Source organism: Mus caroli, chromosome 11 (genome assembly GCF_900094665.2).
Source record: "Mus caroli chromosome 11, CAROLI_EIJ_v1.1, whole genome shotgun sequence".
NCBI lineage: Eukaryota > Metazoa > Chordata > Mammalia > Rodentia > Muridae > Mus > Mus caroli.
In genome coordinates this window covers 67,999,132-68,014,908 of record NC_034580.1, presented here as the reverse complement: position 1 = coordinate 68,014,908, position 15,777 = coordinate 67,999,132, and the positions used below count along the sequence as shown (strand labels likewise).

At 48.6% G+C, this 15,777-nt stretch overlaps 1 protein-coding gene across 2 annotated transcripts in view; it reads right to left on the bottom strand.

The window, feature by feature from the left end:
* Positions 1 to 15,777, bottom strand: part of Trpv3 (transient receptor potential cation channel subfamily V member 3) — a 32,373-nt gene that overhangs the window by 1,496 nt on the left and 15,100 nt on the right. For both annotated transcript variants that reach the window (XM_021177524.1, XM_021177525.1), the window contains exons 7-15: positions 14,775 to 14,915; positions 12,665 to 12,945; positions 10,450 to 10,626; positions 8,974 to 9,132; positions 8,226 to 8,327; positions 7,197 to 7,270; positions 4,024 to 4,189; positions 1,639 to 1,705; positions 180 to 454 (exon numbers count right to left, since the gene is read on the bottom strand). In XM_021177524.1, the coding sequence (XP_021033183.1) occupies positions 180 to 454; positions 1,639 to 1,705; positions 4,024 to 4,189; positions 7,197 to 7,270; positions 8,226 to 8,327; positions 8,974 to 9,132; positions 10,450 to 10,626; positions 12,665 to 12,945; positions 14,775 to 14,915 (1,442 nt within the window). The remainder of the gene's footprint in view (positions 1 to 179; positions 455 to 1,638; positions 1,706 to 4,023; positions 4,190 to 7,196; positions 7,271 to 8,225; positions 8,328 to 8,973; positions 9,133 to 10,449; positions 10,627 to 12,664; positions 12,946 to 14,774; positions 14,916 to 15,777) is intronic.

The window sequence follows — 15,777 nt, the reverse complement described above, 5'->3', positions numbered from 1 at the left end:
AGAGCATCCCCAGAAGCCTGCGTCTCCCCTCTGTGTTGCTCTTCTCGACCCTGTTCTCAAAGAACCTACATTAAGGCTTAAGCAGATTCTCAGGATGCACTGGAGCCCCACTGGTGCTGTGCAAAACCTCACGATGACATGCTGAACAAAGTCCCTAGCAAGGCCTCTGCCCAGCTCACCTGCAAGCGCCAGATCCGCTCACTTTCTTTGGAGACGTTCTCCACCGTCTCCCCCATCAGGGCAATGAGCATGTTGAGGAGGAGGACGAAGGTGAGGATGACATAGGTGATGAGGAGGAAGAGAAAGAGGATGGGGTAGGTGGAGTTCTGCTGGATGTTCAGGTCACCCAGGCCTATGGTGAGCTTGAAGAGCTCCAGCACCGCATCGCTGAAGCTGCCATAGGAACTGCAGTCCTTTTTGTCCTTGGAGCACTTCTCAATCAGTGAGGCCAGCGCTGTGGGGACAATGGGTGCTCTCAGGCAATGCTGTCTGGCCACTCAGAGAACTCTCGTGTTTGCATGTGTACACACTGCTACCTCCCTCCATCCCTTCCTCCGGCCTCTCAGTTCCCATCTCTGCTCTTCTTCCTCTCCAGTGTCAGGTTCCCCAGAAGCCTCATGAGGCTGATTTTTCTGCCTGGCCTGCAGAAAGCCCTTCCTGCCCACTGACACTAGCCTCTTCTCCCCTCCTCTATCTGCTTAGCCTTCACTCATCCACAGCCTTCTGAGGTTGCCACTTAACCTGTGTGTGACCCTGGCTCCCTGTAGACTGAGGTTCTGACTGCCTGTAGCCTGAGTGGTCTCCCCCAGCACTCTAAGATCCTGCATCCCTTGAGTTCCCTATGAACAAGATCTGGGCTTGTTTTTCTCTTCTATCCAACACACCTCAGCGATGTTTCTTTGCTGGGTGAGTGAGTGGGCAGGCTCATGTGTGAGTGAATGCATGGAGAAATAAGTCCACAGGTAGAGAGTCAAATGAATAAGCAAGGTTTGTCCCTGAAAAGGCATCAGACAGATGAGAGCAACTGTGTCAACAGTCACTGAAAAAGTAGGGGGGGGAGGGGCTCCACAAAATTGCCCTGGAGAAAAGCATGCTAAACATGCCATCTCCCTATACAGTGGTTAGAAATAAAATTGGGTTATGTCATTCCCTCTGGATTTAAAAAGGGCCTCCACATATTTGGTCCCTAGTAAACAATAAGTTCCCACAGAGATACCTGAAGCAAACTGTCAAGAGTCACAAGATGTGAAGGGCCAGAGAAATACACCTCAGTGCACTAGATTGCTCCTAGTTTTTGAAGACTACCCATCAAGTGTCTCTGAGCTCTCATTTGCCATCCACAAGAGGGGTAAGAACATCTACTGAGCATAGCTATCAGAGATTGTGATGGATATGAAAGTCTGGGGAAACCACGGGTTGAATGGATGAGAGTGACAGCCATGGGTCTATAATCCATGAGATCATAGCTGATGACTCTAGCTTGGTCAAGTTGCTGAGAAAAGGTAAAAGGTTCTTTGCAGACACTAATGTTGCAGGTACTGTGTTGCCCTGATGAAGCCACTGTGTGCTTTGTCATTCTGATATCCAAATAAGGTCCTTAACAAGCATGGGAATTACTGTTAGTTGTGAAGCAATTACCTACTCCAAATCCAAGTAAGAACAGGATGTAAACAAACAAGAACTTGAGGACATCATGCAAAATGACCTGTAAAGAAATGGACATGATTCAAGTGTGAGGTGTGCGCACATGGTTGCTGTGCACCCGTCTCTCTGCTTCCTGCCATTCTCTCTCCCCTCTTCATCCCTTCTAATGGTCCCAGGCTCCTCTGAGGGCCCTGACTCTACAAGGAAGCCATCTTTCCTGCTTTGTCCCCAAGACCTCTCTTCCTTCCACCTCACCTCCCAGCACACAGTCTCTGATTCACCCTGTGCCTTTCTCTATGGAGTCTCACATCTGGGCAGAGCCAGCACATACCAACTTCTCAGAACTGACAGTTGAATTTGCATGAATGTCGTGACCATATCCACTATGAAAAACTAAATCAAACATTCAGTTATAAGATAAATAGGTTCTGGGGCTCTCATAAAAAATATCAGATTGTGCAGTTAAAGTGTCCCCAAAGCATGGGTCTACAATTTTCTAACACACATGGTAACTGTATTAGCTACATTGAAGTTGGTGATCAATTCACAGTATATAGCTATACCCAGTCCTACATTTTAGATGTATACAGATTTTCAATTGTAGTTCAATAAAAATTTTTTTAAATAATTTTATCACAAAAATATCCAATCATTAAGTCAAGCATAATGGAACAGGCTTATAGCCCAAGAAGGCTAAGGCATGAGGAGCATGAGCTGCTAAACCAGCCTGGGCTCGATTTTAAGAAACTGTCTCAAGATGAAAATTTTAGTCACATCCATTTGTAATTAAGCTACATTTTTAAGATAATAAATATTCAACATTGAGTGTTATCTGGCTATATCTATTATAACCAGATACTGGAAGGACTATACAATAAAGTGCAACTGCACATCTCTTCCCAGATGTGTTAAGTGGCATAATGTCAGCAGCTGCAAATCCAGGAACGTTTATGCCATGAAAACCAGCAATGCTACGAACATGTAAATCCTACCAACAAAATGCTCCTTGTTTTATTGATGTCTACATCTAGATTCAAGACAGTGACCCAGAAAATGTTAAGACAGATTAAACTTTAAAACGTGGACTGTCTGAAACTCACAACTGGTCAGAGTGCAGAGAAAAAGTATCTGTGGAGGTTCGGCCATAAATGGAAGGGAGGACTACATTATATCCCTTCCCTCACAAGACTCAGTGACCACTGTGGGATTAAGGGCAAAAAGATTGTAAGAACCAAAGGTCGGGGAAGATTAGATGAAAACATCATCTTCTAGACATGCCAGGCCACTGTACCAAAGAACTGCAACTGTTGCCTGTAGAAGGCCTGCATGGGATCAAGCCAACCATGATAATTGATGGCTTCTCGGGGAGGAAGCCCCCTCTTAAAGTTTTTCTTTAAGAGTTGGACCTTGGTAAGTTGACCACATTACAGTGGATGACACCACACACATGAACAACACAAATTGGAATCATTAAGCACGCACATGTGTGTATGGTTTTATATATACATATTATATACGTGTGTGTGTGTGTGTGTGTGTGTGTGTGTGTGTGTATGTTTAAGAAAGGAGAACATGATGTTAACAGGGTTGGGTGAGGAAGGAGTGGATCCAGGAGAAGATAGGCTAAGAAGCCAGGTAAATATGATCAAAATACTTGGTATGCATGTGTGAAATTTTCAAAAATTTAATTAAAATATTGTATTTTTAAGGTATAGGCTCTTTCGTGAATAGCACAGGTATGTTAATGATCCTCCTGTGCTTGATACCAGTTACCCAGTTTAGTAAAGCAGTTGCTCTCAGCTTAACTGACAACACCCAGACTATCTCACGTTGCTGCTTACAAAGTAAACCGTCAACCAGCCAGAAAGGAGCAGCTCTCATTGGTCAACTGCACCCACAGGCTGGTGGCAGATACAACCCCATTTCAGAAAGCAACAAAGTACCACTCATCTCATCCTTCGTAGTGTAAAAATGTATGACAAATGTATGTATGTATGTATGTACGTATGTATGTATGTATGTATGTATGCATGTATGTATGTATGTATGTATGTATGCATGCATGTATGTATGCATGCAATGTGTATATACACTTGCCTGTTATATGTACAGGCATGGACACACACATCCAAAGAGCAGTTGTTAGATATCCTCCAGAACACCACTGCTCAAGGGTCAGAATATTTCCCTCACAAAGTGTGTCTCTTACCAATGCCCAACCAGCCCAGTTGTTTTAAAGTCTGACCAAAATCAAATGATGACTGTGGCATTTTGGAGAGTGCTGGGCTACTGATTACTGCTCCAGATCTTAGTTTCCACATCCGAAGAGTGGACAGCCCACCCTCAAAGGGTGCTCTGCCTGCACAGTTCCCGGCATACCTTCTGGATCATGACGCTGTACATGCCCATAGACTGGAAGCCTCTTGTGTAGTAGAGCATGTTCGCCCAGCCCAGGGCCATGGCCAGCACGAGGCAGGCGAGGTATTCTTTGTAGGCAAACAAGTACAAGAATACAGACAGTATAACAAGTACAGCTTGGACAAAACTGTTCAGGAGACACAGGAGACAAGGACCTTACTTAGCAGCAGCAGAAACATTCAACCCCCAAACCTTATCCCCCGAAAAGGTCACCATGGTAGCTGATGCTGACAAGATATGCAAGGCTTCCTGGCATTATTCAGCTGGGTGTGGACTACATCACTAGATGCAAGGCAGAGCCAGTGTGGGCTGCCACCAGACTCTGCCATATAGCCCATAAGGCCAGATGGCTTGGAAATCACCTATATGGTTACAGTTCCCACACAGATGTGGGAAACACTAGGGTAGATCAGTGATTTAGTAAAAAGCATGTTTTCAAAAAATTACAAAAGTTTCCAACATTCATACTCAAAAACTAATTGTAATTTTAAAGTCTCCCAAAGTCTACTGTCTTACCATTTTAAGGTGTGATATAGAGCTGAGCAGTGGTGGTGCACGCCTTTAATCCCAGCACTTGGGAGGCAGAGGCAGGCAGATTTCTGAGTTTGAGGCCAGCCTGGTCTACAAAGTGAGTTCCAGGACAGCCAGGGCTACACAGAGAAACCCTGTCTCAAAAAACCAAAAAAAAAAGGGGGGGGTGGGGGATATATACTAATCAAATGACAGTTAACAACCTTCTGCTTATAAAAAGTACCCAGAGTGGTCAAACTCGAAGAACAAAAAATGGAAAGGAGGTTACCAGAGGAGAAGGCAGTTGGGGGTTATGATTTACTCAGTAAAGGGATTCAGTTTTACAAGAAGAAAAGTACCCTGGAGGCTGGGTGCACAGCTGTGTGGTGCACAGCTTTGAGCTATGCTTGAAAGTGGTTAAGATGGTGGTTTCAGGGGCACTGAGATGACTCAAGTGGTAAAGGTGTTTCCTGCCAAGCTGGCAGCCCAAGTTTGGTTCCTGAAATTCACACAGTAGAAAAGGAGAACCAGCTCTTACATGGTGTCCTCTGACTTTCATATACACGCTATGACATGTGTCTCCCACCCCTCTACACACGCACACATGTGCACATGCACGCACATGCATACACATACACACACACACACATACACCTTTAAAATTATTTTAAAGATGGTAGTTTTTGTGTGGCATGTCATTGTGGAAGAAATGACAGGACAATTGCAAGATCCAGAGGCTGGGGAGGCCCGCTGTAGAGCAGTGTTTTCTGAGTGTGGCAAGGCTGTCCTATATAGGTCCTGCAAACGATCAAAATTCTAGGGAGTAGGAGAGGGGCCCACGAAGCCCCACCCACAGCTGGGGAGCTATTGGCAACTGATGGCTCCTGGGGAAAGGAAAGTGTTTTCTTTGGCGATGTAGCCCCTGGCGGATTGTCTACATAGCGAGCTCTGAGCCAGCTACATAGTGAGAGCCTGTCTCCAAAAAAATAAATAAATCTAGTACACAAAAATGGGAAGAAGCAGTAGAGGAGTTTGCAAAGTGTTAGAAGGGTGAGAGTAAAAGTTGGGTTTGATAAAAATGTTCTATACACATGTATAAAATTTTTTCCAAATAATAAATAATAGCATGTAACAAACATGCATGATGAAAGCATCCTCCTAAACAGGGCTCACACTTCCAGTTTTGCAGACTTCTAGTCAAAAATACTCTTGTGTTTCTAATGTCAGACAGTGAAACTTGCTCTTTCCCTCCGGTGAAGAACAGAGGCCTGATGGGGAGCCAACTGGGGACTCAGGTGGGAAAGGACTACTCTACCTTCCTCTACCCTAACAAAGTGGAAGCACAAGAGCAGACATCACCCTAAGAGCAGAGCTGTGTGAACATATCTCCTCGGGAACTAGCACCCTTTCTCAACAATGACAGGCACACATGTGGCCTGCATCCTGGGGCAGAGTCCATCTGGCCTGTCCACCTGCTTACCTGTCCCTGGGAGCTGAAGAACTCAGTTCACACCACTTGAGAGCAGGTACACACTTTATAAAACTCCTAGGTGGGAGCTGGAGATGGCCCAGCTGCCATAATGCTTCCTACACAAGTATGAGGACCCGAGTTCAAATCCCTAGCACCCACATAAAAAAATGAGGTGTGGCAGTGAATGCCCACCATCCCAGCCATGAGGAGACAGGAGTGGGAGGGTCCCTGAGGTTTGTTGGCTTATTGACTCGCCAATGTAGCCAATCAGGGAACTCCAGATTCAGTGAAAGACCGTGTCTTTAAAAGTAAAGGGTTACAAAAAATGAGGTGGGAAATGATTGAAGAAGATTGAAGAAGATGCTCAACTTCAAACTCAGGCCTACATTCATAATACATGCACTCCTATACATGTGCAGGTATATGAGAGAGAGAGAGAGAGAGAGAGAGAGAGAGAGAGAGAGAGAGAGAGAGCAGCCTCCTATATATTCAAAAAAAGACTATTAATGGTATGCCACCATTGCAAAACCCTCATTCTTCATCCTTAGTCATGGCCTCCGACGTTACCACAGAGTCAACTGAGTCTGCCTCTGCCCATTAAGCCAGGGTTCCCAGGAGCTGTTGGTGTCAGCTGCACATGACTTCATGCAGAGAGGCTGCTAAGCTAGGCTTTCTCACTAGGAAACAAGGCCACCAGCACAGCAGCAGCTGGGGCTCTGATATCACTGAGCACTCATCATGGTGTGTGACTCTCTATAGATGAGACTGATTTCTCAGGTGTCTTCTAGTCCTGACCAACTGAGGTCTCAGATGACAACCCTGGGGTGTCACGGGTGCTAGAAGGGTCTTCCCTGAGACACTGCTGTCTACAAACACCAACAAGATGGCCAAGCCTCTGCTTCTCTGGGGTGCCTGCCATTTGGGGCTCTGAGAGATGGAGTCAGCCTTCCCCTGCCATCAGGACAGCCTCTGTCCTAAGTGTTTCGGATCCCCTTTACAGGCATTCAAATGCACTTCTAGGTAGAGGAGACAGAGGGGACCTCTGGACCATAGTGATAGCAGGATGCTCTGACATGATGGCACGGTTGGGTGCTACTCCATAGAACCTTCAGCCTTCTCTGTCAACTATGACCAAAGGGACAGGCCTACTTACAAGACAAAGTGAAACCAGGCGTCTGACAGGATGGACTGAAGATCGGAGGGTCTCAGCAGGAAAATGGCGATGCCCTGGGATCAACGGAAAAGAGAAGCTAGACCCTCTTTCTGCCTTCCACCCAGGGGTCTGGGAAGTACTGCTTCAGTGGGGATTCATTCAGGCAGGGCTGTGTGTGACAGCTCAGAGTCCAAGGGTGGGGCGTGGAAGCTGACCTGTGCCCAGAGGGCATCACTGCCGCCTCAGTGAGGGTAGAGCTCCCACAGGCTTCTCACTCCCATCCTCAGCCCAGAAACTGCAAAGCCACAGTCACTGTAGCTGCCCATGAACCATGGCCTAATTTTCCAGCCTCTGAGCTTTTGTGTCTGCTGCTTATCATGGCCTCCCTACTGATGAGGCTTCTGCCCCTCCTCCCACGCCCAGATAAGTCGTCTACCTTCTTCTAAACACCATTCTAATCCACCTTACAGTCTAGATGTTTGTGACTGTTAGCTCCCTTATCAAACTGATCTGAAGAACTCCCCCCTCCATCCCTGTCACACACACACACCTTTTGTATACAGAAGGCTCAAAATCTACAGGCTGATTCACTGGGTGGTTAAATGGGTTAAGTGGGTAGATACATGAATGGGTGAAAGGGTGAATGGATAGATGGATGGGGAAAAGGCTGAATAAAAAACAGAAGTATGGTGCCTAGGTTATGTAGGGTTTAGAATGGATGAATGAGTGATTGGGTAGATGGTAAGAGGCAGGTGACAAGATGGTAGAATGGGGAAGGAAGAATGGTAGGCCCAGAGTGGCATGAAGGATAGATACATGGTGGACAACTTGACAGATGAGTGGAGGAGGGGGTGGAGCAGATACAACAGGCCTGACTTACTCATTGTTCTCTGTACAGTAACTTAGGAACCTAAGGCCTAAAAAGAAAACATTTTCCTGAAGCCCCTACAGTAGAGGCTCTGCAGGCAGGAGTGCTCCCACCCTGCTGGCTTCAAGGGGTTTTCTAGAAGGACACAGAGACGTACTCACTTCTTTCACAGAGATGCACATGGCCCAGATGAGGACAAACATCCTCCCTAGGAGCTGAAGCCAACTCATTTTGTGTGTCAGGGCCAAGGGGTGTGGGAGATCCTGGGAAGGAAGGGAAGAAGGGATGAGGGTGAGGAGTAGAGAGGGGAGGGAGCACCGGTGCTGGAGGACCCAAGCTGTATATGCATGCTGGACCCTCAAGATGGACCAGGGGCCACTGTGGAACCTCATCTTCTAGCCCAGCCTACCCCACCCTCAGTGGGAACCCAGAACTTTACAGTAAGGACAATGCACTATGTGCTAACAACCCCACAGCCTAACTTCATGGTCCTTTTCAACCACATCCACTACCAGACACTCAAAGGGGCCTCCTCACAGTTCAGTGAAGCCTAGACTCTGCACCCCCACTAACAGGTAGGAAACTGAGGCCCAAAGAAGTAGGGAAGCTTAGCTAAGTAACCTCTCCTCCACCCACTTTCTGTAGGCCTCACAACAGTGTAGTCTAGGCCCATGTAGAAAGCCTGGGAAGGGTCTGGGGTTCCTTAATCCCCAACTCTCTCCTAATAAAACCTGCTCATCTGTGTACCTACAGTTTGGCTAACCATTCTATTCGCCAGGAACTTTGGATAATAATTGGATGAAAATCCTTTATATCTGGGCCTCAGTTTCCCCTTCTCTACATGGGGCAGTTCCAAGATCTTTCACCTCAGGCCTTCCCCTCACCACCCCATCCCCGGGACCCCCATACCTCATCTTCCCGAGGACGGTAGTAAGAGACAAGAGTCAGGGTGATGTTGTAGAAGAAATAGAAGCAGAAGGACAAGAAGAACATGTACTTGGCAAATTTCTTCCATTTCGTGTGCAGCAGCGTATGCAGAGGCTCCAGGGTCAGCATCTCATGTCGGTTCTAGGGAGAGAGGAGCACCCCATGGGATTAGGCAGGCAGGGAAGGACCTTTTTTTTTTTTTCAAAGCTGTAGACTCTTTTCATTGTTATTTTGTTTTGATTGGATACTTTTTTATTTACATTTCAAATGTTTTTCCCTTTCCAGGTCTCCTCTTCTGAAACTCCCTACCCCATCCCCCATCCCCAAACCTCCATCCCCCTGCCTCTGTAAGGTTGCTTCCCTACCCACCTACTCCTGTCTTCCCACTCTGGCATTCCCCTACACTGGGGCATTGAACACCCTCAGGTCCAAGTGCCTCTCCTCCCACTGATGTCCAACAAGGCCATCCTCTGCCACATATGTAGCCAGCACCATGGGTCACTCCATGTGTATTCTTTGGTTGGTGGTCCAGTCCCTGGGAGCTCCAGGGGGTCTGGCCTGTTGACACTGTTGCTCCCTCCATGGGGCTGCAAACCCCCTCAGCTCCTTCAGTCTGAGAAGGACCATTTTCAAAAGGCCCATCAGGAACCCAGAGGCAGTGGGGCCGGGGGCAGAAGGCTCCAGTTATCAGGAGCAATGGACTGGTTTGATGGAAATGCTGGAAGGGTAACTCCCAGCTCCCAGGTCTCCTTTTTGGGGCAGTCAAAGAAACAGGGGCCTGGGGTTTACCCAGCAGAAAGAGTACTGATGCATAGCAAGGAATTGGGACTAGGACTAGAAAGGGGTTCCAGTATCCCTGCAACTTTAGGACATCTCCTGAGCCTTTCTTGGCTCTCCTCTTTATCACAACCTTTACCCACCCCGCTAAACAGTTTACTGTGAGGGTCCAGGGAGCCTCTGGGGAGTAGGATGGAGACCTGGCCCACTCACTGCCTCACTCCCCGAAAGAGCTGAAAACTGTCTGAACTGATCCTCGGTCTTCACCTTCGGCTTCATTGGCTTTCCCCTCTTCCACCTCCTCCTGGAATGGTCCTGATTGCTCAAGAGAGTGAGCACTGTCTGACCTCAGGTGTACTCAAGTTTAGAAGAACAAAGGACTCTAAGGCAGGCCATGATGAGTTAGGGTGTGCAAGATCAATACCACACACCTCTTCAATGCCTCCAAATTCCTTGGGATTCTGAAGACAGCCCCTTACCCTTAGCTCTATCATTCACTGTTAGCCAGAAACAAAAGAGCTAGCCTGTATCTGGACCCTGCCCTCTATGCCAGACACCATCACTAAGACAAATCACCAATACGGGACTTAGGGGACTAGCACGGCTGTTTCCACGGTCCTCAAGCTCTGGCCTGAGGTCTAGCCCTCACTCAGTTCCTGCCAGCCTGCCTGGGAGACCCACATCAATGTTGGTGTTGTAGACGATGATTTCCAGCACAGAGTTATCCGTCGTGGTGTCTACATTAGTGAGGTCATAGAGTGAGGATGACACAGGCCCATACGCCCAGTCTGTGAACTTCCTGGACAGGCTCCGGAGAGGCTTCTCCTTGATCTCGCGGCTGAGGATGTACTTCAGGATCTGGGAACAAGAAGAGAGGTAACCGGGCTTGGAGACAACAGGCCTGGACCCACCAGAGGCAGGTCAACCTAGAATATGTTCCCACCCCAAAGGGTTATGAGTGCCACCTCTGCCTGCAGCCGTGACCCTGGGTTCCAGCTATATCTGTAAAAATGGGGGTGAAGTTCACAGTTCTTGCCTTCTCACAGATATGAGAGCCCTTTAGCATGCTGCAGAGAGCCAAACCATCAGCTAGTGGGCCCCAAAACCAGCTGAGATCCAGTTCAGTAATGGATCCAAGAATTGACCATTTTTAAAAGTGATTGTCATGAGGCTTGGACTTGAAGCTCTCTGTTTCTCCGCTCCTCCATTCCACCCTCAGTCTAGACTTTACAGCCAGGCTGGTCACTCTGGCTGAACAAGCTGTGACATCAGGTACCAGCCTTTGCAAAGAGGACCATGAAGCCCACTCTTGTAAGTCAGTGGACCTCAAACTCTGCTGTATGTTAGGGTCCCTGGGGGATTTCAAAACATAAACAACCAACTACTAAATCTCCAGATGCCGGAAGAAGCGTGGGAAGTGTTTCATGAAGCTCTCTGTAAGAGTCCCCTGTACAGGAGAGCCACTGCCCTCCATCTTTCCACTTCCTGAAAGCTAACTCATCAATCACCCGAGGCTTGGAGTACAGCATCCAGGAGCATGAACCCAAAACCCAACAGGAGAGATCTGTTGGGAGGACAGCATCAGTGTGTGACTCTCACACAACCCCACTGTATCTCCCACCACAGCCCAGGCAGACAGCTCCTGCATCCCAGTGAGTAAGAGCCCCAAGGGCAGACCTGTCACTTGGGCATGGCTGAGTTCTCTACTCCCAGCATGGCAGCTACCTTGGGTGACATCCAGGAAAATTTTCTACAAGACACTGAATAAAGGAGAGGACTCGGGAACCTCCCTGGGTGGGTACCTTCCTTAGAGAAACCTTGACAAGATTACTTTTCCCTAAGGCATAAGGGGTCCCAGGGCCATGCCTCCTGTAAAGTGAATCTTGCCTGGGCTGGGATGGCAAGGAGCACAAATGAGAGAGTGGCATGCAGGAAAAGACTCATGGAAGAAACTAGACCCACAAATACCCTCTGACTCTCCTCAGAACTCCTACAAGCTATGACCCTGGGTGGCAGGAGAGGGGGGTCAGACACACAATTCTCCCTTTGTTAAAGCTGTTCTTCATCCCTCCCCACCCCCACCCTCTACAAGGGAATAAAAAGGTCCCTTGTGGGCTCCAGGCCTGGCCTGACCTCAGGGCAGCTGACTAGGAGAGGTACAAGGATACACAGCTGGAATTGCTCAATAGATGCCAACTATCCAGTGTCCTTCCACAGTCTCCCAGAAGCCACACTCCCCTCCCAAGATCCATTTCCTGATAAGAAATCTGATATCAGCCAGACCACAGCTCCAGCCACAGAGAAACACATCAGCCTGTCCCAGCCTAGGTCTTCCCAAGGTGCTCAGATCAGCCTGGAGTTCTTTGACCACATCACACAGGCAAAGGGGCCCATATAGCCACACTGTGCTGGAGAAGAAGCCTGACCAACAGACTAAGATCCTCCTATTTGCCAGGGAGAAGAAGCCCATTGGCTGTGGACCCAGAGCAGCCATTCTGGAACCACTGCCCCCCCCCACCACCACCACCAAAAGAAGAAGCAAGCCTGAAGGACAGACACACATCCTGTGGTTGAGAGTCACCACTCAGGAATGCTCAACCACAAAGCACCTGAGATATTGCATCACCTTGGCCTCAGGGATTTCCCAGTCTGGCCCCACCTAGGAAGTCTCAGGAAGAGAACATGAACTCAGGGGTGCAGGATTGATGTCTTGGGGTGGCCCATGTGCTGGATTTCACTGAGCCACCACTGCACTTCCAGACCTAAGCTGCAGCCTTCCCAGAGTTGAGGCTGGAGCCTCCACACACACACACACACACACACACACACACACCCCGTGATCTCCTCAGACGTGCACCATGCTTCCCCAGTCCCCACACCTGCTGCAGGGCCCCACCTCAGCCTTGCCCATCTTGGCAGCCAGCTGCAGTGGCGTGAGCCCATCGTTGTTGCGCATGGTCTCCAGCTCCCAGTTGCCACTCCTCAGCAGGATCATGTCATACATGCGCTTAACAAAGTCATTCTGGGTCTTGAAGTCCTCAGCCACCGTCACCAGCGCGTGCAGGATGTTGTTTCCCCGGGAGTCCTGGGAAGCGATGTTTGTCTGCTCATTCTCCATCAGCAGCTGCACAATCTCAGGCTGGTTGGTACACGCTGCCAAAGCCAGGGGTGTCTCGCCTGGGGGAGGGGAGTGACTGAGCTCAGTCCTCTCATAGGCCAAAAGCAATATCCTCCAGGCCGCAGTCCCAGAGGCCCAGATGCTGGCCATCACAGCAGCACTGACCCCTGAGGCTCCCTGACCACCTCCCCTTTGCTCAGTGAAGACTGAAGTGGGTTTATACGATAGCCACCTGTGCTCCCTGCTTCCCATTGACTTTCCAACGCTCTGCTCAGCGGAGGAGCAGAACATCTCCTCTAGGTCCCCCACTTACCCAGAATGAGAACTCTAATTCCAGCACCCTGCACAAAGCCCTCTCTGTTTTGAGCTCCTCTCATCCTCTCACCCATGCTCACACCTCTTTTGTCACAATGGCCTCCTTACTCCAACAAGAGACATTCTCTAAGCTCAGGGCCTTTGCATACACTGCTATGCTTCCTGCAGCTGCTCTGCACTGACCATTCCCAGTCTTCACTCAGATTCCACCTTCTTGGTGACTCACTCTTGATGCCCTATTTAGATTTAGAAACCCTTCCACCCACCCAGACAAAACTCTGGGTTCTTCTTCCTCTTTTTACTCCCACCTGTGCCCTCTCTTTATTCCACCCAGCAAATGTTTCCCAACACTGGCTGTAATTAGGTCCTAGGCTGGGCAATGAGGACACAAGACTGACCGAGCAAGAAGCTGTCCTCAAAGATGCCCAGACTCATCTGGCCCTGCTGACTAAAAACCCAAAGGTGGGGAAGATGGCTCAGTGGGTAAGACTGCTTGCTGTACAAGCATGAGGAGCTGAGTTCAAATCCCCAGCACCCATGTAGAGAGCTGGGCATGGTTGTCACAGGTCCAGAGACAAAGTCTCTGAGGCTTACTGGCCACCCCACCTAGTTCCACCACATTTTGACTCAAGGGAAAAGGATGAAAAGTAATACAGGGAACACCAGATGTCCCCTCTGTCCTCTGTGCTCACATTCACATACACCTCACATATAAACCGTACATACACAAGAGAGACAGAGAGACACAGAGCAGTGACAGTCAGGCCCAGTGGGGCTTCCTACCACCCATCCTGACTGTGATGGTGGTGGCATAAAAGTAACAAAACTATACATTAAAATGGATGGATTTCACTATACCTAAAGTACATATTTTTTTTAACCCAAAGAATTTGTAAAGGCAATGTAAACATTGTCAGAAGAGGGGGAAAGACGTTTGTGTAAATTCTAACCTCCCACCAAAACATACACACATACATGTACATGAACACATACACACGTACATGCAGAGAGAGAGAGAGATGAAACAGTAAATAAACCAGGTTTGAAGGAAGGACATTACAGAGTATGTCCTTTTGTTTGACCACAAAGTTCTGAGGGTTCTGGAACCTCAAGCTTACACAAAAGTTCCCCCTGTAAGGACATCTTTCTAACACACACAACAAAACTGCTTTTGGATTTCTGAGCTGTCAGGGATTCTCTCCCTTCACTCTGCCAGTCTGTCCAGATGTCACCCATCTCTGTCTTACTACTCAGGAACAGGTCACTTTCCTTCTCAGCCCAATCTCTTCACCTGTATAATGGGGCTGTACGTACACACACACACACACACACACACACACACACACACACACATCTTTATTCTCTCTGCAGGTGTGAGCCCTACTGCCACCAGGTAGTACTGTCAAGACAGGCTCTTCCACCTCCGCAGACTTAGCACCAACCCAGTTGTAATGCACATGCACGGACTCTGTGTTGCAGCACCCCTGTGTGGTAGGGCTGGTCGCAGCAGAGCACAGGACAGAAAGCCCCTCCTCCTCTCTCCCCCATCTTCCGCTCTTGCGGCATCACCTACCAAAATAGAAGCCTTCATGCTGGTATTTGGGGTTGAAGAAGACCCCCTTGGCGTGAGCATTGACGTCAGCACCCGCTGCTATAAGCACTGCTGTGATGTCTCCCTGGCGCCGCTCGATGGCGATGTTCAGCGCTGTCTGCCCTGCAAATAGCCCGCATGGGTGCTCAAGGACCTGGAACAACCTAAAGCTGATCTTGGAGTCCCTTGACTCCAGGTGGCAGTAGCTGACTGAAAATACTAAGGGTGTAGATACCATGTATGGGGATACCCTGTTGACACCAGTTGAATTCTGGGAAAGCAGGAATGAGCTGCACCCCACAACAAAGAAAACCAGAGCAGGGGTGCCCATGACCTTCTGCAAAAGCAACAGCAAGGGCTTGGTAAAGAGGCTAGGGAAGGCTGAAAAGGAGGATGTGTGGCCAGGACAGAAAAGCCTTACTATAGGGACAAATAAGGTAAGTACATTAACTCTATCAAAAACGTGTTCAACCTCTCCATGGGGGAAATCGACCATGAGCAACAAACTCCAAACTTGCCCTCAAAAGGATTTCACTAGGCAGGTCTATTGGCCCAGTTATTCAGCAGACAGGGGCAGGAAGATCAAGACTATCTGGGCTGTGAAGTGAGTTCAAGGCCAACCTGAGCAACTTAGTGAGACTGTAGCTCAAATGTTTTTAAGAAGAGGTGGGGATATAGCTCCATGGTCCAAGCACTTCCCAGTACCGCCACCCCAAAATTGAAGGGATCTTGTGCCAGCAGTGGCGAGACCATAGGATCCTGAACTATAAACAAAAAGAAAGAAAAGCACAGAAGGTCAGAGGAGGGGGTGGGGAGAGGTGGGACAAGTAAGCCTCAGACACTGGTCTGAACCTCCGCAGGACTGGTGTCCTCTCTCAAGTGACAGGCTGTGTACTGGCTATTTTTGTGTCAACTTGACACAGCTGGAGTTATCACAGAGAAAGGAGCTTCAGTTGAGGAAATGCCTCCATGAGATCCAACTGTA